The following is a 23,366-nucleotide window of genomic DNA, read 5'->3' as shown; positions in this document are numbered from 1 at the left end:
TTATGTATTAAAATTTTTGACTCTTAACATTAAGAGTATTTTAAGTAAAATCTGGTTTTTTGATTGACTTTAATATTTAAAATTCAATGTAATGATAAAATTTTAATTATGTGAAATGAAAATAATTAAATATTCTCCATAGTATCAAGAGAATTTAAGGAAAAACAGGCAAAACCGGATAAAAGGTTTCCTTCTATCATAAAATTCATGTGTAGAATATTAAAAAGTTTTTAATTTTAAAAGATACTTTAAAATAGATCAGATTTTATCCAATTTTCATTCAAATTTCTTCCACAACAAATATTTCAAATGAAATCAGACTTAACAAAATTCTATTGACCTTCAAGAGTTCTAAACTAACTCTTAACTTTAAGAGTTTTTTAATTTCAGTCAGTTTTTCTTTAATTTTCTTTCTTTATTCTATAAATTCCCAAGATTTTGATTAATTTAATTAAATCCTCCAAGAGTAAAGGACTTTAGCATCTTAAGTGTGCCGCTTTTGCATACGATGATCACCACTCGAAGTGCATCGATGTATTGGGTGTCAGTGTATATGGCCTCTCCATCGTACGATCGCAAGTGTGCAAGAGTTTAGAAAATTTTCATGAATGCACTCGCAAAAATAAAATTGTGCATTTAGTCTGCATTTTGTATTCTCACGTGAAACCGCTTAGTATTGGAGACGAGAAAAATTTCTTTTCTCTCCTTTTTTTTTCTTTTCGGCGGTTAAGAAAAACGCGACGCGGAGTGAAACGAGGGGGTGTATGTTTTAGTTTTAATTTTTTTTTACCAATGCGGGGGTGGACTTCGGGGGATGAGAGCTGTTTGTAAGTACGAGGAGAGAGGTGGAGGAAGATTTTTTTTTCACACCGTCGCGCGGAATTTCCACCGGCCGTGCACATTTTGGTGGTTTTGTTTTGCGTGGTGTCGTCTCAAGAACGCCCATTTCGGGCTTCGAAAAAAAATCCTCAACAGATGGACACCGTGAAATTGCGGGTGGATGTCCACTCACATTGTGCGGGGGAGGAGGGTGTTCAAACCGCGCGTTCTCAAGGAGTTGGGAGTACAGAAGAAGAAGAAGGAGGAGGAGGAGGTGGAAGCAAAAAAAAGCCGCGAAACGGCCAGAGAGGTCAGGTCCCGAAGAAAGAACGAGCGCGCAAAAAGATGAACAGCAAAAAAAGGCAACACACAATTTATTCGCAATGCAGTGAAATGTTAATATTATTTTTAAGTAAAATAGCCTTGAGCTGAAAAAGATCCACACACAGAGTGCGATTCCTGATGCGCAATGCGCCAATAATATAAGAAACATATACACAACATCTCTATGGGTGCAAAAAAAAAAAGAAGAATTCTTCTCTTGCTCTCTTATGCTAATATTTGGAAAAGAGTGTGTGGGATCGGGTTAAGTTTTCCTTTTGCAAAAAAAAAAATCTTTCAAAATTTCTTCTCATTGGTGTGATCGCGAGAAGAGATCCTCCTGAAGACCCAAAAATTCGTGCGAGGCGCATCACCAGAAAGGAAGGTTCACAATCACGCGCCTTTTGCAATGGAGGACAATCAATCACGATGTCATTGAGTGACTTTTTACACGCGCTATCGCGAAAACTAAACTCCCTTATCAGTTTTATTTACTTTCCTATGGCTTCGTTGCTATGTGTCGCTCTCCCCCTTTAATCACCCGCCCACCCCCTGTCCTGGAAAAAATCGCGCGCATCTCTGGCACAGAAATTATGTTCTCAAACAAGTACACACACATATAGAAGACTCTCCCAAATGATCTTCTTTCCTTTGGAACTAAACCACCCTCTCTCAAATCCAAAGAAACTGCGAAAAATTAACCCCCTTGAACGCTTTGTTGAGAAGCCCAATTTAAATGAAAAAAAAAATTAGAGAGCCAGTCCACCATCTTTTTTTTCCACCCAAAGCGAGGATTAAGTAAGACTCGCGCAAGAGCCTAGAAAAAAGTTATAAACTAAAACAAATATTTGATTTTGCTTGGTGAATGCACACACTTGTGTAATGAAAATGCACTTGAAAACTCCACCATATAGTCAGCAATAGTGCAAAAGGGGGGAGTGCAGCGAGTATTTGATGAAAAGTATATTGCGAGGAAGACGATCTTTGGATGAATTTTTCAAACTCTCTTAATTCAACCATTGTATAACGTATTAATATAGTAATACAATCTCTGAAGGGATGAAAAAATCCAAGAGTTCCGTACCTTCCTCTTTTGAGGGGAACGTAGATGGCGCGCGGACTGGTGCAAATTCGGGGGTAAGCGAAATGCAAGGAGGACCTTCCTCCCTTTCATAAGATCATTTGCTTTCGAGCACTCATGGTGATCACTTGAAGGGCCGCATGAGCTGAGCGTTTTTTCTATATGGACTTTTTTCTATATGGACTTTTTTCTTTATGAACTTTTTTTTTGTACCTACGTTGAGTGGGTTGCAGAAGAGGTGCACAAAAAAGGGCTGAAGGAAGAAAAATGTACACGGAGTTGAGTTCAGATCTTGCAACATTTTTGGTTGAACATTAGTGGGAATGAACAGAAATACATTTTCTTTCCCTTTTGCACAATGAGATCTTCCAAAGTCTCGAAGAGCACAAATTTTGTCTTTTCGAGCAAAATTCTGCCTCAAACACGCTGGCTCATTCAACACGAGCTGATATTGTTACTAATGAATTTAAAATACTTGATATGAACTTTTATTTACTTTTTTTTTTTAATTTTTTAGAAGTTTCTTTAATCTCTTTTTGAGTCAACTTTGAATCAAAAATTTTCTTCTAAAGGTTAGTAAAATAATAATTTTGAAAACTCCGTGGAAATATTAGGTAAATTAAAAGAATATATAGGTACTTAATTAAAAATAAATAAATTCAAAAAACGAAATTGAATTGATTAAAATATAATAATCTATATAATAAAGAAAGGCCTGTTTGTTGGTAATCGTCGTTCCGACTTTTCTATACAAATCCACACCGTTTATCCGATCGCGATGAAATTTGGTACAGAGGCCCCTTATAACAGGCGGTTTCAGATGGCCGTATTCATTTTCCCCCCAAAGCCCCCCATCAGGTAGCCCCCATAGAGATTTCATGCAGTTTTTGCAAATTTTTGAATTTGGCGCCTAAAGTGTTGTATGAAATTGATTTCTTCTCTTTCCGAAATTTTTCTCCGGGATTTACAAGTGGCCTCAATCAAACCATCACAATTTTTTTTCCTCTAAAATTTGCGCGAAGCGCAACAAATCCCCGCGAAGCGGGGCGAGGTAAATTGGAGCGAAGCGACAATTTACCTCGTTAATCAATATTTGGCTAGACCAGAATAATAGAAAAATTCTATTTGCGGATTTAACCCTCCGTATACTATGAGGGGCAGGTGACCAACCCTAGAGCTATATTTTGAATTATTACGCCTTAGTTCTTAGAGATATAGAACCAAGCTTTGAGAAATAAGTTTTTTGGTTATCTGAGAAGATTGTGTTAAAAATTTTAGGTCAATCCGACCACCAGAATAAAAGTTATAAGGAAAAAATATAAAAAGAGGTAATTCAAAAATTGGTGTAACAGTCAAATTTATTCCATTTTCTCTTCACTTTGTCACTATTTGTCTCTTTCTAGAAGATTCTAACCTCAAAAAATTATTGAAAAAAAAATCATCAAAAAATCCATTGAAAAATTTATTTTTGTGTTCAAAATGGATAAAAGACTTATTAGGGAGTACCAAGGAGTCTATTAAAGCTCATTTGACTGAAAGATTTTGCTTTTTTGCAAAAAATTCTATGGGGTCGGTCACCTACCCCATTGTAATGCACGTAAGTGTTTTGGTCACAGTACGGAGGGTTAAGGCGTTTAAGGAACAAAGTGAACAAAACTTTTTATAATTTTCAGCGATGTTTCGGCATAGTGCTGCTTGGAATTTAGGATTTATTATTGTGAAATTTGAAGTAGTACATCGAGTACATCATTATGTTGAAAAGATAATCAGATTCATATTTTAAGAATAAAAAAGAATTTTTTTGAGGCTTCTAAAAATACTTTTCGCATGTTAAGAAAAAAATATTCTAAAATATTTTTCTTTTAGCGCTTTTTAAATCTTTATATTTCTTCATTAGCTGGGTAGTGCAGAATACGAAACGGATGAGTGGTTTTTACTGACTTAAAGGGATTTCTCAGTCAGTATAATTATTTTAATCTGAACATGTCACTTGGGGCGAATTTAGTCGCTAATGTAAACAGTATGGAGTCGCTTCGCTCCAATTTACCTCGCCTCGCTTCGCGGGGATTAGTTGCGCTTCGCGAAAATTTTAGATAAATTCTAAAATATTGGTAAAAATTAGGCTACTCGAATGTGGTTTAAAGGGAAATAAACACGGCTGTTTAAAATCTTCTGATATAAGAGGCCTCTGTATCAAATTTCATCACGATCGGTCAAACAATGTAGAGTTGTATAGCTGTACAGAATAGACGATTACCAACAAATAGACCTTTCTTTATTATATAGATAGGTATTTTCTAGCCTTCCATTCCAAAAAAAAATATCATGGTTGTTTTGTATGGTTCTCTGTTTTAGTGGTTTGAAAAGTAAAATACTTTGTAACGGATTAACAGATGAGAAGTTAGATTAGAAACTGCAAATAATATCTTAGGTGAAAAATCATTTCCAATGTCGGAAAATACCATCAACTTTATTTAAACCTCATATTCCCTCAAATGGCTTTTAAAAAATTCTAGGACGAAAATATCACATTAGATTGACCTATCGAGGAAAATATCTTGACTTAATTATTTATTATATAAAGTTTTCTGTCCGATAATCCATACAATTTCACACTTATAAATCCTAAAGATGCGACAAAAAATATGCCGAAACATCGCTGAAAAGTATAAAAGTTGTGTTCACCTTATTCGTTAAACTGACAAATAGAATTTATATTATTCTGGTCTATATTTTAATCAACTCAATTTTTTTAATTTATTTATTTTTTTATTTTACTAACCTTTAGAAGAAAATTTTTGATTCAAAGTTGACTCAAAAAGAGATTAAAGAAACTTCTAAAAAATTAAAAAAAAAAAGTAAATAAAAGTTCATATCAAGTATTTTAAATTCATTAGTAACAATATCAGCTCGTGTTGAATGAGCCAGCGTGTTTGAGGCAGAATTTTGCTCGAAAAGACAAAATTTGTGCTCTTCGAGACTTTGGAAGATCTCATTGTGCAAAAGGGAAAGAAAATGTATTTCTGTTCATTCCCACTCATGTACAACCAAAAATGTTGCAAGATCTGAACTCAACTCCGTGTACATTTTTCTTCCTTCAGCCCTTTTTTGTGCACCTCTACTGCAACCCACTCAACGTAGGTACAAAAAAAAAGTTCATAAAGAAAAAAGTCCATATAGAAAAAAGTCCATATAGAAAAAACGCTCAGCTCATGCGGCCCTTCAAGTGATCACCATGAGTGCTCGAAAGCAAATGATCTTATGAAAGGGAGGAAGGTCCTCCTTGCATTTCGCTTACCCCCAAATTTCCTTAAAAAGACCTCATGCGCCATCTACCTTCCCCTCAAATGAGGAAGGGCCGAAACGATTTGGGCACTTTCGCCCTTCTTTGTAATACTATGTCTTAGATAGCAAAGATTCAACTTTTAAAAACTCTTATGTGAGCTTTTGGAGCTTTTTTTCCAACTCATAACACAAATCAGAAAAATTAGACTTTGAACAGGAGAGGAATTTGCAATAATATTAGACTTAGAAGTGACTTATCGGGTAGTTCAGAGAGCTCTAACGTGGATGTTAACCTTTGAATGTTTCCTCTGGGAAAGTTTATCAATTTATAGCATCGAAAGTTCTCTCTTTATCAGCGCATCTTGATTGTTGAATTTAATTTCTTTTTTTTTCTTAATAAAATTATGCAATTTCTCGAGAATTTTTTTTAAAGAAAATAAATGATTATGAATTAACTGAAATGTTGTAATTTACTCAAATATATAGGGGAGAGTGGAGTTAATTAACTCGAATTTAGCATATGACCAAATTAACAAAATACTCTTGCCTAGAGCATTTAGAAGCACAACAAGGTCAGAGAACTCTAACAAACCAACACACATTTCTAATTTATTTCATTTTAGTTTATTCTTTAATTTTTTACAACGAACCTCTCTGGCCGATTTCTATGCAGCGGAATTTTAGGGTCAGGAACGTTAATCCCTTCCGCGGTATTTTATTACCTGGAAGCAATAGACCAAGGGTCGAAATACAGAGGGGTTAGTTTGTTAGAAGGGTTGCAGCGGACACTGCAGGAGATTTCATTCATCAAACCGTCGTCCCCTAAAACTAACCAATTTTTCCATGACGTAAAAATTATTTAGAAAGAATTTCAATTTAATTTTCTTTTCATGTCCTTGAGAAGCTGTACAAATAATATTTTTAAAGAAAATGCAAAGAAATTGTTTAAAAAAATAAAAGAAAAATAAAATAGATACAGTGATGTTTCATATAATGTCCAATAAGATAATTTTTCTTAACACAAAAAGTAAAATTTATTATCAATTTTACACACCTTCAATAACTCGCGAAATGAAAGAATTCTTATCAAACGATAAGATTATTAAACAGTAAGAATTTATTAAGAAACTTTTTGTATTGTTCGTTATGTGAAACAAGACATAAACAACGCTAACATTTGATCCATTTGATAGATTTTTTTCTGAAATATCCTAAAGTATTTTATTTTTACTTTTAAAACCCTAAGAATCTAAAGAATTCTAATAGTTTTTTTTCTATTATTTAAATCAGTTCAGTTCTTACAGTTATTACAGCGACGCTCTGCTTTATTTTTTAACGTTTTTTATTATTTTTTTTAAATAATAAATGTCTTTACAACAATGAATTCTTCAAACGTTAAAAAATTTAAACAAAATTAATAGAAATGAAAACTACGTTAGTTTTAGTAATTCAGCGATGTTTCGATTTAACATTTTTCAACCCATTCTAACCTATATCAATTTTTTTTCGTTAAAATAAATGAGCGTCCTAGAATTATTGCACCGATTGTGCTAGCAGTGCCAGCATTTGGCCGAGTATGTTAGCATCGGCAAGAAAGGGGTTGCAAAAGAGACATATACAATGCGGAGGGTGGTTGGGAAAGACCTTTTTGTGGGTGGTGGGTATGGGGTAGTGGGTGCGAGAGCTTTTGCGCAGATTATATATTGCATTTGCACGATAGATGCCGCCCGTGGGCCAAGACGTGGATGCCGAAGATGTGTCGAAGACGAGCCGAAGGAGTAGTGGTGGGAAGACGGTGCCCGTCTTAGTTCTCCCCACTACACCCTAACGCTGACTTCGGCATCGAGGATATGCGAAGAAAAAGAGGGTTGTGCAAGCGGGGGTGCCCGTGACAAGAGGGATATAAAGTCAGTATGGAGCGCGCCTTGGCGGTTTCGACGCACTTTCTTGAGAGCGTTCTTCCGTGGCTCCTTATAATCGACGGGACGTCTTGCATCGCGTCTCAGTTATCATTTGGAAGTTGACGACGCGTCGTGGCCCACGGGACTGCGCCTTCTCGAAACCCCGACCACCCTCTGTTTTGTTCTTCAACACAAAATATAAACTCACGTGGATGGCCGTACGCTCACAACCGGGTTCTCTCATATATTTTGCAGATCTGGATTACGGCACCAGGTAGCGGCTGTGCGCGAATTTTTTTATTTATACAATTCTAACATCAACATAGCCTACAAATCCACAAATTAAGGAGAGAAAAAAAATATTAATCCCAAATAAAAGAGAAAAGAAATAAACCTCAGAATAAAGTGGTGTTGTGGGTGCAATGTGAGTGACATAGGACGGTTAATTTTTGAAAAACAAAAAAAGAGAAAGTTTTTCGCGCGCAAAAGTCCAAAGACGTAAAGAGAACAATCTTGTAGAACGTACAGCCTACAAATTCGCAATTCCGCGTGACAAAGGTGGATCACGAGGTGCTAAATGCATGGCTGTGCACGCCTGCCGGTGTCACAGCTAAGACCGAGGCATTGGACTTGAGCGCAACACATACACCAACGGACGTTACATCAATGAGCACTGATGTGGATAGGCTGTACAAAATGAACACCAGTGACTTCTGGCAGGCACGTGCACCACACATGATGCCCATTAAGGGTGATAGTCCCACACCATGCAACCCACCGCTCTCACCTGGGCTCCAGCACCAACTCCTGGCCAATCAGATGACCGGACAGATCCCACAGCCGAATCCGGCTAATCACCAGCTACAGCCTAGCCCAACGCCAGGTGGTTCCGGTACACCGGACACAAAACCCACCACTGAGAAGCTCGTCAATGAGTTCCAGGTAAGCCCCCATTCTTACCTTTCTTCGTTGTCTTATTTTTTTTATTAACAGTGTGGTAGTCTAGGTTGTTCTCCCACACCTAGACTCCCTACTGCAGCAGGCTTCAATAACACTCCCAACTTCCCTTTGAAGCCTGCAAGTGTTAACAAAACAACAAGAAAAATCTCTAAGAAATTCCGCCAAAATTTTCTGTGCAAAAGTGAATGCAATCGAAAGGAAAATAACCAACAGTGAGTCTTAAAAAAATTCTACCTCAAAGGGTTAACGGAAATTAAAAAAAAAATGTAAAGTGAGTCCATCTCAACTGTGTCTGTGAAAAATGTCCATTAAATCATCCCTCTTCTATTATTTTCCTTCGGACAGCTGCATAATTTTTCCCCGCGAAAAAAAATCTCCTCCTGAGGTGCAAATGGGTTAATTTTTGTGAAGAACGTGTGCAGTGAATACTCTTAAATATTCCTCGAAGCATTCCAAAGTGAAAAATTTTCTCGCAAAAGAATAACAATAACAAAAGTTCGGGAAGAGTTTTTAAAAAAAAAATTCTTTTAAAGAATTTTTCCACGAGGAAAGGTGGAAAAGTTTCTCTTGCTATCAGTGGAAAAAAAACGAGATTTTTTTAAAGAATTTTTTACGGTGCAAAAAATACCGTCTTGGCGGCATAAATTGAATAAACTTGCGTCAAATTAATTTCGCTAGAAAGTTATCTAAAAACAATTTCTTCGAGTTTACTTCTTGATTTAATAAAGTGTCGCGTTGAGTTTTTATCCGCACCACTCTCTGTGGCATAGTTCGACTTTGTAATTTAGAGATGCAATGAAAATATAAAGCTGCAAAGTATTCAGAATTTATAGCTATAAGTATTTTTTTTCGGTGTGTAATGGAAAAAATCTAACTTAATCGAATGCGTGGGTTTGAATCAAAATTTCACTGAGAAAAAATATTCTAAAGATTTATTTTAAAATTAAATAAAAAACTCTATCAGATCTAAAGGAAAAAAATCCCAAAGAATTTATTAAGATTGCTGATAGTTTCAGATCAATGTCGTTTAATTGAAACGTTAGATTATTTTATAGAAAATAAAAGAAAAAGATCTTATCATTAATCAGTCAAAAGTGTTCGTTACATTTCAAAAGCAAGACAGACTAATATTATAAAGTGTTTTGGGTGCAAAATATACGAAATTCAATCCCATGTCTCTCGGAGATTTTTGTCTCACATGATTAACAAAATTATAGTATTATAGTCTTAATTTGCATCGCTTCAGCGTTAAACTCCAATTAAAATTGATAGATTAATCATTATTATTAAGTTAGTAGCAAGCCTTAATTTGAATGCTTTTAGAGGTCAATGATTCCCATCACCTATTAAGACGATTAAATTGTATTTTATTGTCTTTTCTAACATTATCCGAATTGAATTTATTAAGATAAAAAATTTGTCAAACAATTCTGATTATTTATTTAAAAAATATTAACCCTTTGATGACAATTTTAGGGAGTGATTGCCTAATTCTGACCTCTCAGATTTCTTTTACAAAATTAAGTATTTTCTTATGGTTTGTTTCGTCTTAATTTTTATGTGAAAATACATTAAACTAAGAATTAAACATTTATTAAAATTAGCAGTGATAATTTGTTAAAGGAATTAAATAAAAATTTAACGAAAAGAGATTTTTTAATCAATTCCATAAATTAACTATTAAATAGAAGCAAATTAATTTAATTTTTAACCCCTTCAGCCCTTTCAAAGCATCGCGTCTCATTTTAACAACAAAGTGTATTATTTACGTTGAACCCAGCTGGACACACGACACAAATAAAATTTCCTACAAATTACTTTAAATATTTTACCTTTACTCGAGAAATTGTAATAAAATGATTCCAATGAATTTCTGTTACATTCAGAGTTTTCCTTTCGATTGCAATCACTCACAGAAAAATAAATAATGGTGTAAAAAATTCCCACCAAGTGTAATTAAATAAATCCTTTATGTAATAATTTCTCGTGAACAATCTCAAGAGAATAATTTATTAGGTAACAGCTGAATGCTGCTGGGATATCATTCTGTGTGTAGAATAAGCGGTATTAAATTACGTATTAAATTGAATTGTAAAAAATGATTTAGTATCGATACTATAGTGATATTTTTTCAGTATTAGCACAGATATAGGCTATTTCTTTACACATAAGATGTGAATCCCAGCAACTTTTCGCTCTATACCTGGAAAATTTTTCCGGCAAACTCCGGTCACTTTTTCTCCGGAGAAAAGCCCCGTATACATATATTTGTATAAGAAGTGTGTGTGTTGTATGAATAAAAAAAAATATGGGGGTGAAGAAAAAGTCCCCGTGCCATTTGAGGCGGAGCCCGGTGTGACGTAGAGAGGGCTGGAGACGTATTATTGTATGTGTGTGTGCTCTTTTTCTCACTTTTTCTTTCCCAATCTATATATCTCGGGGTGTCCTCCTGACAAGAAAAAGGAGCCGCAGTTGGTTTTATTTTTAGCGTGACCGGCGCATCCACCCCTCTTGCCGGACCATTCCCCTGCGAAATGGTGAAAGGAAAGGATGTAGGGTAGGAAAAAAAAGCAAGCCCAGTAAGCAAAAGAGTGGAAGAAAAAGCAGAGAAAGCGTCTTGACGCGCGCACAAGCGGACTCCCAAGAGATGGGGGGGCTACTTTTTGCGCGCGCTTAAGGTCCTTTTTTTCATGCTGCTGATGTGCCTCTCTACATAGCAGAGGAGGAAAGTTAAGGGGAAAATTTTTGTTCTCAGGGACACCTTGAGACTTTTTTAACCCTCTCTCTGTCTCGCGCACATTTTAAGGGTTGCAATTTTTACACCATCACTGGTGGGGATGATTCCTCTGTATTGTTATTCCTTAATACCGTACACACCGAAAAAGTGTCTGCTTCCTTCTCACTTACTCACCCTACTTTTGCCCAACAACGCCTAGGTATATATATATTTTTTCTGAATACAAAAGAGGAGTTTTGCATATATACATACGTATAGGGGAGAAGGGTTTCCTCGCAGTAGAGGCGCATCATATATATAAATGAAAGGCTGACGAATGAAAATGGGTTTGATGTAAAAATTTCCCCCACCCTATGTTTGAGCACACACCGTCTTGCCAGCCCTCGAGCGTCTTCATGCCAAAGGAATACCCGCTCTTAGATGCTCTCCACCAAAAACGTTCAGTTTCAAGCGAAACATCAACCGGTGTGTATCGCTGTTGGGATACGCGGTAAAAATTCTTTTCTTTTTCTACTTTCTTCAAAAAAGAAAAGGAAGGAGAGATTCACTCCCCTCCTTCACCCTTGTCGCTGAAAAATTTGGTTTTCTCACCACCAACACCCCCCGGTTTTCGGTGTGAGAGACGGCGGACAATCAACCCCCGCGCGTGGTACCACAAGTGATTTAGGCGCCAAAGCCGCAAACGTCATTAAAAGTGAAATAAAAAAAATCTCCGGCACTTTGCAAATATGACAAGAACACCCGGATTGCTCAATAGTTGGTGAATACATGTGTTAAAAAAAATAAGATTTAATTAAAAGAAATATTTTTGAAAGAAAATCAGCCTACACTCCCACACCCAAAATTTAAGCAAAAAAATAAATAAAAATCACACACATCAACGGAAAAGTCAAATGATACTCGAATGTGAAAATGTAAATTGGCAACGACACTTTCATAATCCCCAACCACAACCCCCAAGAAACCACCCCCTCCCACACTTCCCATTCCAAATGACAAAATTCTTTTGAGAAAAAAAAATTGATAATTTTCTTCAAGAAAAGAAAAACTGTCAGGAATTTAACAAAATCGTCCCGTCGTTCGTTTTTTTTCTTCTCTTTTGTGCTTTCACACAACCCTCCCGTTCATATGGAATAAAATGCATCTCTATATAGCAGCAACTGACGCGATCCAATAGTGCAGCAACGATCAGTGAGCGAACATTAGAAGAATGCTGGTCAACCCTGCAACGAGTGAGTTGGCATCTCTTCCGTTGTGTATAGTAATCTTCCAGATCAAAGAAAAAAATATCAAAAAAACACAAATTCCTTCAAAATTTCTCATTTTTTTCTTTGTCTTGAGTTGTTTTCTTTTTTTTTTTCAATGTGTTTGAGCTGCATTTATTTTAGTTTTCTTTAAAAAAAATATTGAGTACAAAAGTTGTTTTCTAATTTGATACACGAATTTTCTACACCGACGTCGAATATTTTCGACACCCCTGCGCAAGATGATTTTTATCAGTGTTATGCGCACTGGGTAATTTTTTTTGCCGACGGTTCTTTGCTAGTTGGGATTTCCTACCAATAGTTTCGGTGCTAATTGGGGATGATTTTTTTTAATTGAAAATTAATTTTCCTTTGTCAATCTTTATTCACTTCTGTAATTAAAATGTTGAATAAAAATATTTATCCTTTTATTATTGTTTTTATTTAGTGTTGGGTTGTAAAAGAAATTTAAATTATTTTTTTAAAAAAAAGTCATTTTTTTGGATTTTCAATTGATGATTAAAAAATTAAAAAATTCTTTCTTCATTTAAAACAATTTTAAAAAAAATACAAATAAACCGAAAAAATGATGGGAAAAAAATCCCAGGAACATAAAAAAAATATATCAACTTTTACGGGGGTTAAAAAATGTCGAAATTCCCGTCGGTGTAACCACCCCCACATATTTTTTTTATTTCGTTATTTCTCGTTTGCCGTTAACAACCAGCATTTTTCTTTTGATAATTTTGTTGTTGTGATTTTTGCTGTTTATTTTGCGCATTTTACATTTACACCCCCCACGTCCCCCATTTAACACATCGAGCCCCAAACATTGGGGTATCGATTCCAAAAAATAAATTAAATGGTAAGTTTATTTGAGCAAGATTGTATAAACGGGGATGGTCTTTCTCTTCCATATTTAAATGAAAAAAATATATATTTGTCTTGTTTATGGTTTTTAATTGTGTATTATAACACTTTATAACTCTGCGTATAACTTGCTGTTATAACAATGTACTGTACGTATTAAAGAATGGGGAAAAGTTTAAATCTTTCTAAGTTTTTAAAAGATTTTTAAGGTTTTCTTTGAGACTTAGAAGGGAAGTGTTTTGGAAACATTCTTTTCTCAATTCAGTACACAGAAAGATAAAATTTTGTCGTAGCTTTCGGCACTGTTCTAATTTCTTCTAATTATCGTTTAACCTCTGGGTATTCCTGGTTAATTCTTGAGATTCCCAGAATTTTTAGAATCAAATTTGATCAAAAAAGTTCTAAAATTCCTTTGAAAAATTCAGTTATGGAATTTTATTGATTCAATTAACCCTTTCACGTCCACAAAACATGCGATCATTTTATCGCGATATTTATTCTGTAAATGCTCTCAAAGGCCATTCTGGAGTCAAAACATCTTCTTTGGCCTCTTCTGCGTAATCTTAATGTATTTCCAACTTAGAAAAATATTTAAATTCCAATAAACGCGAAAGGGTTAACCTTTAACGATCATTATATTACACAATGATGTAAACTTGATACATTTAGTCAGTTCTGATTTTATAATAGTTCTATGAAGTTTTCTTTTCAATTTTTCAATATTTATTCATCTTTCTTTTGAAATTTTGTTAGCTGCTAATCTACCAAGCTTCCAGCTCATTTTATTGTTTAAGAGAAATGTCGAAAGCTCTGAAATATTTACAAAAAAAAACATAAAATAAAATTATGCGCGTCACAAATCAATTTCGACGAGTTATATCATTCATTATCTTCAATGCCAGCATTCCGATTTAATTTTACATTGATTTGTACGAGTCAAAATGAGAATTTTGCGAATTGCATAACTAATTTTTCTCTGTGTAAAAATCTCATTCGAACTTCTCTTTGAAAGAAAATTCCAAAAAAAAATTAATAAAAACAAGAGACAATTTAATTAAATATCCTCAAGATCTATATATGCGAATCAATTGCAAAATTGATTAACAAGACGATAAAAGCTGAGCAAATTAAAAATAAAAAGCTTCACAATTTTCTAAGCTGTTTATTTTTGCAAAAGCAACTTTGCGCGCGCATTGAGTTAGCTTTTTTAGCTAAAGCCCATATGTGCAAAAAATCATGGAGTTTGTGCGCTAAATTCCCCATTGCTTCACTTTTTCCTGTGCATATCTTCCAATATATATAACACACAATATCTCCCTCTAAAAATACAAATACGCGATCGCGATCTTTTCTCTCTCACTCCGCGATATTTCGCAACAGAGAGTTTGTCTCTCGTGAGTTTTTTGAGAGAGAGAGGAGGACAAAAAAAAAGATGTGCGCCTCTCATTTGCCACACACAAAACTTTTTTTTTATTCCCTGCCTCTTATATGTATATGAATGCCTTCCAATCTCCGTAAGAATATCTTCAAGTGCCCCGTGTGTTGCATTGTTGACTGTTTCTTATATATGCTATTTTTTCATATGTCGTGCATTTATTAATGCCTTTATCTCAAAGCAGCGCACATTCAACTCTAACATGCTTGAGGCAGGTCAAGATACTTTTTTTCATATTCTTCTTATTTCGTTTCTTCTCTTCATGGCGTGGCTGTTTTTTTTATCTCCACAAGATGCGCCTCTTTTTTATATATATTCTTTCATTTTTTTATTCTTCAAACCATTCGCCAATTCTTTCCACACACACACACACATGCAAGAGAAGAAACTTTTCTATTTTTTTCTGCTGTTGCTCCTTCATCTTCTTCTGCCACAGCATCTTCTACATGCCATGCTTTTTTTTCTTTTAAGTTGTGCGAGCGCGAAAAACACCGCACTGTATTATTAAAACATTTGGGGAAGTGCAGCATCGTGAAAAAATATCTAAAAATACCAACGAAAAGCAAATGCCGGAGAGGATTTTGCACGAACTTTTGCAAATTGCATTTTGCAAAGAAAATATACGCAAAATGTTTGCAAAAAAAAAAGAGAGAAGAAAATGATTTACTAAAATAAACTATATTTCACATCATTGGAAAATTCTCTGTGTGGAAAAAAAAAGTTTTCAAAGAGGGGAGAGATTTTTTTTAAAGATAGGGAAGGATAGTCAAGTGGCTGAAAAATGGGGGAGGGATTGAATGAATGAATGATGAAAAAAAATATATCAGAAAGGAGGGAGGTTAAAGTTATAAAATGGCATTTAAAGGGTGTTGCGATGGAACGCAGAAGTCATGCAGAAATTCTCCTCCGTGGGCAAAGAACTCAAATAAAGATGGGAGAAAGATGAAAAAGGAATTATTACCACACTAAAATTCTTACTTAATTTGAATGTTCCTTAAACTATATACCTACATTGTAAAACAAATAGTTGAGAAAAATGTCTAAAATGAAGCACTTTGTTGGTTGAGCTTAAACTGAGATTAGGCTGTGAGCTTTAAACCTTTCAATCTGAGCTTTTTAGCAGGTGAAAAATTTTCAATTTTAAATGTTTAGTATGAATAATTGTTTCAGTTAGAAGACTTTTAAGGAATACTTGTCAGTTTTTTTCTCGAGAAATTAATAAAGATTTTATCCTTTCTTAAATTATCATTCAAATAACCACCAGATTTGATGAATTTTCCTAAGATCTTAAAGAAGCTGTCAATTTTAAATCATTTTTAATGCGTTAAAAGAGATTTAAAAATTCCTTAAATCTGGGATTTTTTCTTAATAAAAATAATTTAAGGAAATTAGAAATAAATTTCTTTACAAAATACTTAGGTAAGATTCTTTAAAATTCTGCTAGTCAATGGAACTACTAACTCTTAACTCTTAACTCTTTTAATAAATAAAATAGATTAATAATTCATTACTGGATTTAATCTTTAATTTATAATTAATAGATAAATAAATAAATTAATTTATGAATGAAGGTAATTGATTAAAAAACTAAAACTTTAAAAGCTATTCAGAAAAAAAAATCAAAAAATTCTTCAAGAAAAGAAATCTAATTAATCAAAATGAGAGAAAAATTCGCCAAGAAGCGAAAGGGAATCTCACTAATTTTACAAATTAGTATCCTTTTTGTACAAAATGCTGTAAAGTGAATGAAAAAAAAATTCCAAAATTGCAAATTACACCCCCTGCCACCCGTAATCTCCCCTCATTCACTTGGTGGATGTGGATGATTCCAAATGTGTTGGAAAAGTGAGAAAATTCCCCAAAAAGGGTGTCTTTTATTTTCCCATGACATTCCATCGTGCTTTGGGGGTGGTTTTAACCCCCCTTGAACACTATAAAATTCAGGTTTACCGATTTAGCGCTCAATTTAGCAGTGCGTGTCTTCAGTTTTAGAGGAGTAAACGTTCCTTTTTTTGGCGGGGAGGTGGTGGTGTGGATGCTTCACTTGAAGCTCCACTTTTTCGCTTTAGCGCGAAAAGTTAGGAAAAGAATTCTTGGGGAAACAGCAATAAATCGCCGTGAGAACGCTAAATCAATCCAAAGCCACCCACCCCCCCACCTCTTCATTCTCATTTCGCATTCACCGCGCCCTCCGTATATGTGTATACTCCACCACCCCCGCGGTGTGAAAAGTAAACCCCCCGCAACATATTTCCCCAAAAGAAGGTGAACGAGCGCGCGCGGGAGCCAATAGAAAGTGATGCACTTTTTTCTTCGCATTTTACAGCCAAAATGGTAATGCGAAAAGGTAGAGAGAGGTAAAAAAAAATTGTGAGAGCTGGCGTTCCGGCAAATCGCACAGCCAGGTAGAACCCTCTACACCGTGGAATGTCTATTGGTGGAGTGTTGCCGTTTTTTTCTTCTTCTTCTGTGCTTCTGTGTGTGCCTCTCTTGGCCCTTTTTTCTTGCACCCAAACACTTTCCGGAGGTTTGGGCTACATAGCAGCTCCGGCATGGAAGTCACAACTTTCGGAGACACGGAACATTTGAGGCGCACACGTATATTTTTTTGCCCTTCCTCACATTTTGCCAACCAATCGCACACCTGGAGGAATAGTTGGGCAAAAAAAAAGAAGAAGAATTAGTTTGCTATTTCCTAAAAGTACCTTTTAGCTATGACCCAACCCTTTTTGCCCAATGTTTTTTTTTCTTTGTTCCTTCGCGAAAGCAAATTGTGGGGTTCTCGAGGAAATATTGGGGTATTATTCAACCCCCTCTCCCGCCCCATTTGTATGGTGCTCTATCATTAAAATCGCGCGATGTATAAGAATTATGGGATTTTAAGGCTTTTTCGTGGTTCTTTTTCAATGTCTCTGGGCAAAAGGAAAAAAATTCAACAGAATGTTGTGTAATAATTTGTATGAAGAATTTATTTTTATTAATTTCTTTAGGGTGAGGGAAATGTTGTGTAGAAATATTTTGGGTTTTTTCTTTTAATTGAAGTTCAATAAATCTTTCAAGGATCTTTTTGACCATGAAGAATAGAATTTTTATGTTCTAATGCATTTCAATTAAATTAGTAAAGAGAATTTTCCAAAAAATCAATAGTTTAAATGCATTTTTATCAAAATTGAAAATTAGAAAAAATATATAATACTTATTAGAAGAATTCTCAGTGCATTCGCGGGCGTCTCTCAAATATATATAAAAGTACATATATCTCTCTCTGAATGTGAAAGATGTGCAAAAGCCACCTCTCCACCCAAAGAGTCTTGTTGAGATGCTTTTTAGCGCGTTTTTTTTTCCTTTGCAACTTCTTCCTCCTCGTGCGCGCAATTGTCGTGAATTCTCGTGCTGAAGAAATTGCTATATGTACGCTTCTTTTGAGCACCACATTCGCGCTATTTCGCTATACCCCCGAAGTCTATCTTTTGCATTTCTTTTTCAACTCTTTTTTTCGCGTATTTTGCCCATTCTTTCTCCGCGCAAGCCGCCTTCTCCCGCCAGCATAACTTGGATTTCGAGTTTTATTGCCTCCTCTCTCTTTCACTCCATCTTATGCCTGCGTTATCTGTGCGCCTTTTTTTCACACACAGCACCATTGGTACTCACAAATACAAAACTCTTGCCTCGCGAGAATTCCTCACAGAATGCACAAATGTGCCTTTTTATATCGCGAAGAAGAAGAAAAATATAAAAAAAGAGTTTCTCTCTCCCCAAACTCGCAATGGGGCCCATACTGAATGAGCAATATTGTAAATAAGCGCGTGAGTGATTAAATATTTCAGGATAGGTCGATTAGGGGTTAGTTTAGGGTCAAACGTTGAAGAGAGATTGTGATGAAAGTCATTTGAACATTCAACAGTGCTTGTCTTTAAAAAAAATTTTTTTTCCATAGCTTTCGACTTAGCTGAAGAGTGAGGTTATGTTGGAAATTTATACAATTTTTGTTAAAGGCTCTTGATAGAAGAATTAAGATTGTAAAGTAATTAATTTTCCCTTCTTTTCTTTCAATAAAAAGTATATTTCTGTTAGAATTTTGTTCTGAAGGGGATTTTTAAAGATTTCGATGTAACGTAGATTGAGGTTATATTGGAAATTTTACCATTCTTGTAAAGGGAATATTTTAACAGAAGAATTGAAATTGAAAAATAAAACATTCACCCGTCTTTTCCTTTATTAAAAAAATATTTCTTTTAGAATTTGGTTCTTGAGAACGTTTTTCAAAAATTTTGATTTAACGGAGATTGAGGTTACGTATAATAAAGTATAGACATTTTAAACATAATTAAGATTATTTACTTACATAGAAAATTTAGGACTTAAAACAGTTCATTTTCACCTCATTTCTGTATTTTAATAACTTATTTTCTTTTTGAATTTTTATCATAAGAATCATTAAGAGAATTTTCCACGGCTTTCGACATAACCTAGATCTTTTAAATTGGCTTAAAATTGAGGTTAAGTTGCAATTTCCAAAGTTTTATCAAGATGTTTTTAACAGACAATGAAAAATTTAAAATCAAGAATTCCATATTGACATTTCCTTTTTAAATTAATCTTCCGTTGACATTTCGATCTAGATAGGATTTTCATCAGGATCATAAAATAAACTTGATAAGATCAGTGAAAATTCTATAAGTTTTAAATTACCCAAAAACCAAATTTCCCTCATAGAATTAGAAGATTCCCAAGATTTTTTTTTTGAATCGGATAAAATTTATAAATAATCGAACAGTCAGCCGAGTCTCTTCCATCTTGGTGTGCATCTTAATCATTTCTTCGGCGTTTTTTTTTGTTCTTTACACACTCATCTTGCAGAAGAAATTGGCTCTGGACTCGCTTTGAGACTTTTTGAAATAGGCAACCGAGAAATCAGTGAGGATGGTCAGTGTCGAATTTGCAGCGCCTTTTGGTAGCTCCCTCGCCCCATAACAAGAGCTTTTCCGCGCGCGTTTTCTCTCCCCCCTGAAATCAGGTGCCATTGCCCTCAAAATCATCACACCTGGACTAAAAGTCTCCCTTAACATTTCCATTTTGTTTTGTGTCTTTTCCCTAAGATCAATTTTGAGTGTTTTAAACCCACGAAAAGAAAAATCTGAAACTTTTGTGAGAAAAGTGGTCAAAAATTGTGTGAAAAAAATCCCTTTTTGCGCGAGGGAAAAGCCGTCGGAAAATCCTCTGCAGCTTTTCCCACCCAGGGAGCAAGTGGAAAATCGATGACAATACTCTTGGTGCGGGAGCTTCTCAAATAAATTTCAACAAGAGCAAGGTTACCCTCTGAGAGGGTGCTACTGTGGGGTGTGGGTTTACCACCCCTCCCCAAACAAGTAAAGGTGTTAAGTGATGTTCAAAGGGGGGTTGTTTTTGGCGCGGGTGGGTTTGTGAAATACCTGCCAAATGTCTGTGTCTCACTTACTGGACTTGTGTGATGAATTTAACTGCAGCACAATGAGGAAGTTCATGAAATTCCCTTGAAAATTTGTTAGGATTAAGTTCTCATCTCACAAGGAGATAAAGGATTCAATTAATGAAGAATAATCATTTAAAAAAAAATAGTTTATTGAGATTTGATTTGTGGAATCTCACAATTTTCTCACATATATGTATATAAAGCTGTGGAATCTCTCTTGAGGTAATAGATAAAGCATCAATATTTACTCAATTTTATGCATATTATACCAATGTGTGATGTTGTGCTTTAATATTGTGTGTTGCTTCCCTCAGACTTATTTGTTCATGCAGAGCAACCACAAGGAGTCTATATAAGAAATTGTATACTTTCAGAGGTTAAATGGGAGAAAAAGAGCTCAAAAGGTTAATTTTGAATTTAAAAAAAAATAACTAGTTTTTATTCAATTGATTAATTATTCTTTTATTAAAAAAAAATTCTTTGGAGAATCTTCTGAGAGCAGATTAAAGATAAATTATTATTTTGAAATATTTTGAGTTCAATTAAACCTCAAGTGGTTGATAAATAAAATAAAATCTTGAAAACAAAAATCATTAAACCTTATCAAAATCGTGTGCCCTTGAAATTCTCAAGAAAGCTTCTTTTATTATCTCTAATCTAATCTTATCTATATAAAGAATATTCTTTTAAAAAAATTGTGCCTTCGTTTTGTAGATTTTTTGTACATTAAAAAAATCATTTTTATAGCTCTAAATGTGCCTCAACTATAAATTCTATAAGAAATATTTTTTATACCTGACAATTTTATTATTCAATTTACAAAATATCAAAAAGAATCTAACAATTTATTAATAAAATGAAGAGTCAAAAAAGCAAAGATTTAATACAGAACAGAGGCCAAAATTTTATAGCAATCCCCAAAGTGTCTCAGCTAAATATCAAAAAATAATTAAAGTTTTATATTTTTTTTTTTCAAAACACATCCTTATTCTTATTGCAAAATATGAAAGATAATCTTTCAATTAATTTAAAGAAAGAACTAAGGGATTTAAATCAAATCAATGCAATATTTATCTCATGCTTATTTTTATAGCAAAACCCCAAAGTGTCTCAACTAAATGCCACCCAGAAAAAAATCCTAATTCCTTCCAAATGAAGCCCATCTTAATAATTTCCGAAACATTTTTAAATTAAAAATTAATTCAATGCCTAAAACATTTAGGAAATGTCAACTAACCCCCATCGCATGACAAAGCTCAAATAAGTATAAATCCAACCCAATTGAATTATTCCAATTTCCTCTTTGCGAGGTTCTTGACCCCCTACCCCGCGTGTTATGCACAACACACAGTGAAGGGTTGTACTCTGTACTGGACACAAAAGCAACCCTCTCGCACGTTAGAACGTTTTTAATATTAAAAAAAGGGTGCATCTTTTAAAAAAATAAAATCCTCGCGCGTCAAATACAGGAGGGTGGGTCGATAGGACTCTTGATTTTTTTTTCATTTTTCTCTTCAACCCCTGGCGAAGATTGGAAAAAAATAAACATGGGGGTTTTTTGGGCGCCAATTGGCCAAGGAGACCACCTTGGAGAATGGCATAGAAGAGGAAAAATAATAATGAGTAGGAAAAAAAAGACGCTGGAGGGGAAAAAACTATGGCACTTCTTGTCCATCTGCCCGTGACGCTCCGCCTTTGCGACTGTGGGTGTCGAAAGAATGCGGAATAACTCGGCAACTATTGGGGATACTTTGGGATATTTTTTACCCAGGCGCTATAACTACTTTGGCACGAGATGGGGTGCAGGGGACGCTCGACGTCGCCGCACCGTTCATACAGAAGGAGGGTTGGGAAAAAATTCACACAAAACGCCCATTTTTCTCATGAAGAAAACCGTTTTCTTTTGCTATGCAAGAGAAAATGGAAGAGATAGAAAATTTATATAAAATGAATGTTAATACAGGAAAATTTTTAATGAAAAAATCAACAACTTCAGTCTCTTGTAGCGGTGCTAATTAAAAGTGTGTTGCAGTTTGTGTTGCTTATGTATTTCAAATGATTTTTTTAGTACCTTTAGAAATAATACAAGATGTCGTTAGAAAATTAGGAAAATTACCCGACTGGCAGGTATCTGTAAAAAAATATTTTTCAAGCAAAAGCATTTTTCTACGGGGAATTTAAATACTTTCTATTAAAAAAATATATTAAAAGCATTTTAATAAATAAAATGTAGGTAATAATTCTTTAGTCAGCCGGGAAATTTTGTACACGACTTTTAATTACACGTGGGGTAATAAAAAGCAATGCACGAGTAATATATTGTGTCCTAATGTTTTAAACTCTTCAAAAAATATCTTAATAATAAAAATATCTCAAAAAAAAATTAAAATTCTAATTAAGATAATTAACAAATTGACTTTCAAGCATAGGAAGAGAAAGGTAAATGCTAAAATTCTAATTAGAACAAGAAGGAAGAAAATTGTGCATTTAAAATGTAAAGTTTGACCTTAAAAAAAGGGGCATAAGATTCCCCCTAAAATCCCGTTTCAAAGCCACCAAATCCACACACCACAGTAAACATCTCGCGAGAGATCGCCTTAAAGAATAAAAGCAACGTTCGAAAGTATAGTTCCCTCGCATCCCGCGCGAGCAAATAAAACCATCTTGAGCGTCGATGAGATTGAGAAAAACATTCTTTTGCACATATGTGTGTGCGCCTCCCGAGAGATGAGACTCTCCCGAAAGATATATATGCAAGAGAATCGCGATCAACGAACTTCACGCGGGATTTAGTGGCTGTAAATAAAAAAAAAAGAATAAGCAATAAAGAGGCAAAAAAAGGCCGCAAGAAGGAGAGGAAAGAAAAAAGCCAACGATACGGAGGAAAAAAGTTATTGAAAAGACTCTGTGTGAGATAAATAAGATTCACTTGGCTTTCGGGGAGCCATTGAACTCCTCTCCTCGCTTGACGTAGGTTAGTGATGCGAGATGTTTGCATCAACAGGGGGGATTTCTTCTTTTTTTTATTCTTATTTAATTTATTCTTTCATTGTGAACTGCATCTGACGCCACTTGACCCCGAAAAATTCTCCATGAATAAAAATCACGCAGAAAAGGTGAAAATGGAGAGAAATTCTCCCGTTGAGAAGCTTTTTTGATTTGTTCAAGAAAAAGCTTGTAAAAAAAGCTCTGGGGCTATTTTTTTGAATGATTTTGATCATGAAAAGCTCATCAGGAAAATTAGAAAACTCCCATAGATTT

The 23,366-nt window shown here is 34.7% G+C and overlaps 1 protein-coding gene across 10 annotated transcripts in view; it reads left to right on the top strand.

Annotated features, from left to right (window-relative positions):
• The first annotated feature begins 393 nt into the window (after positions 1-393).
• The window catches only part of LOC129793795 (zinc finger and BTB domain-containing protein 17), a 38,358-nt gene continuing 15,385 nt past the window's right edge, over positions 394-23,366 (top strand). For 4 of the 10 annotated variants that reach the window (XM_055834149.1, XM_055834147.1, XM_055834148.1 and 1 more), the window contains exons 1-2: positions 552-827; positions 7,663-8,349. In XM_055834149.1, the coding sequence (XP_055690124.1) occupies positions 8,074-8,349 (276 nt within the window). In that variant the 5' untranslated portion in view covers positions 552-827; positions 7,663-8,073. Of the gene's footprint in view, positions 832-7,662; positions 8,350-12,258; positions 12,337-23,366 lie in introns of all 10 variants that reach the window. The other 6 variants (XM_055834144.1, XM_055834143.1, XM_055834140.1 and 3 more) reach the window with 4 other exon arrangements.

The sequence above is a fragment of the Lutzomyia longipalpis genome, chromosome 3 (genome assembly GCF_024334085.1).
Source record: "Lutzomyia longipalpis isolate SR_M1_2022 chromosome 3, ASM2433408v1".
NCBI lineage: Eukaryota > Metazoa > Arthropoda > Insecta > Diptera > Psychodidae > Lutzomyia > Lutzomyia longipalpis.
This window is presented reverse-complemented; position numbering and strand designations above follow the sequence as displayed.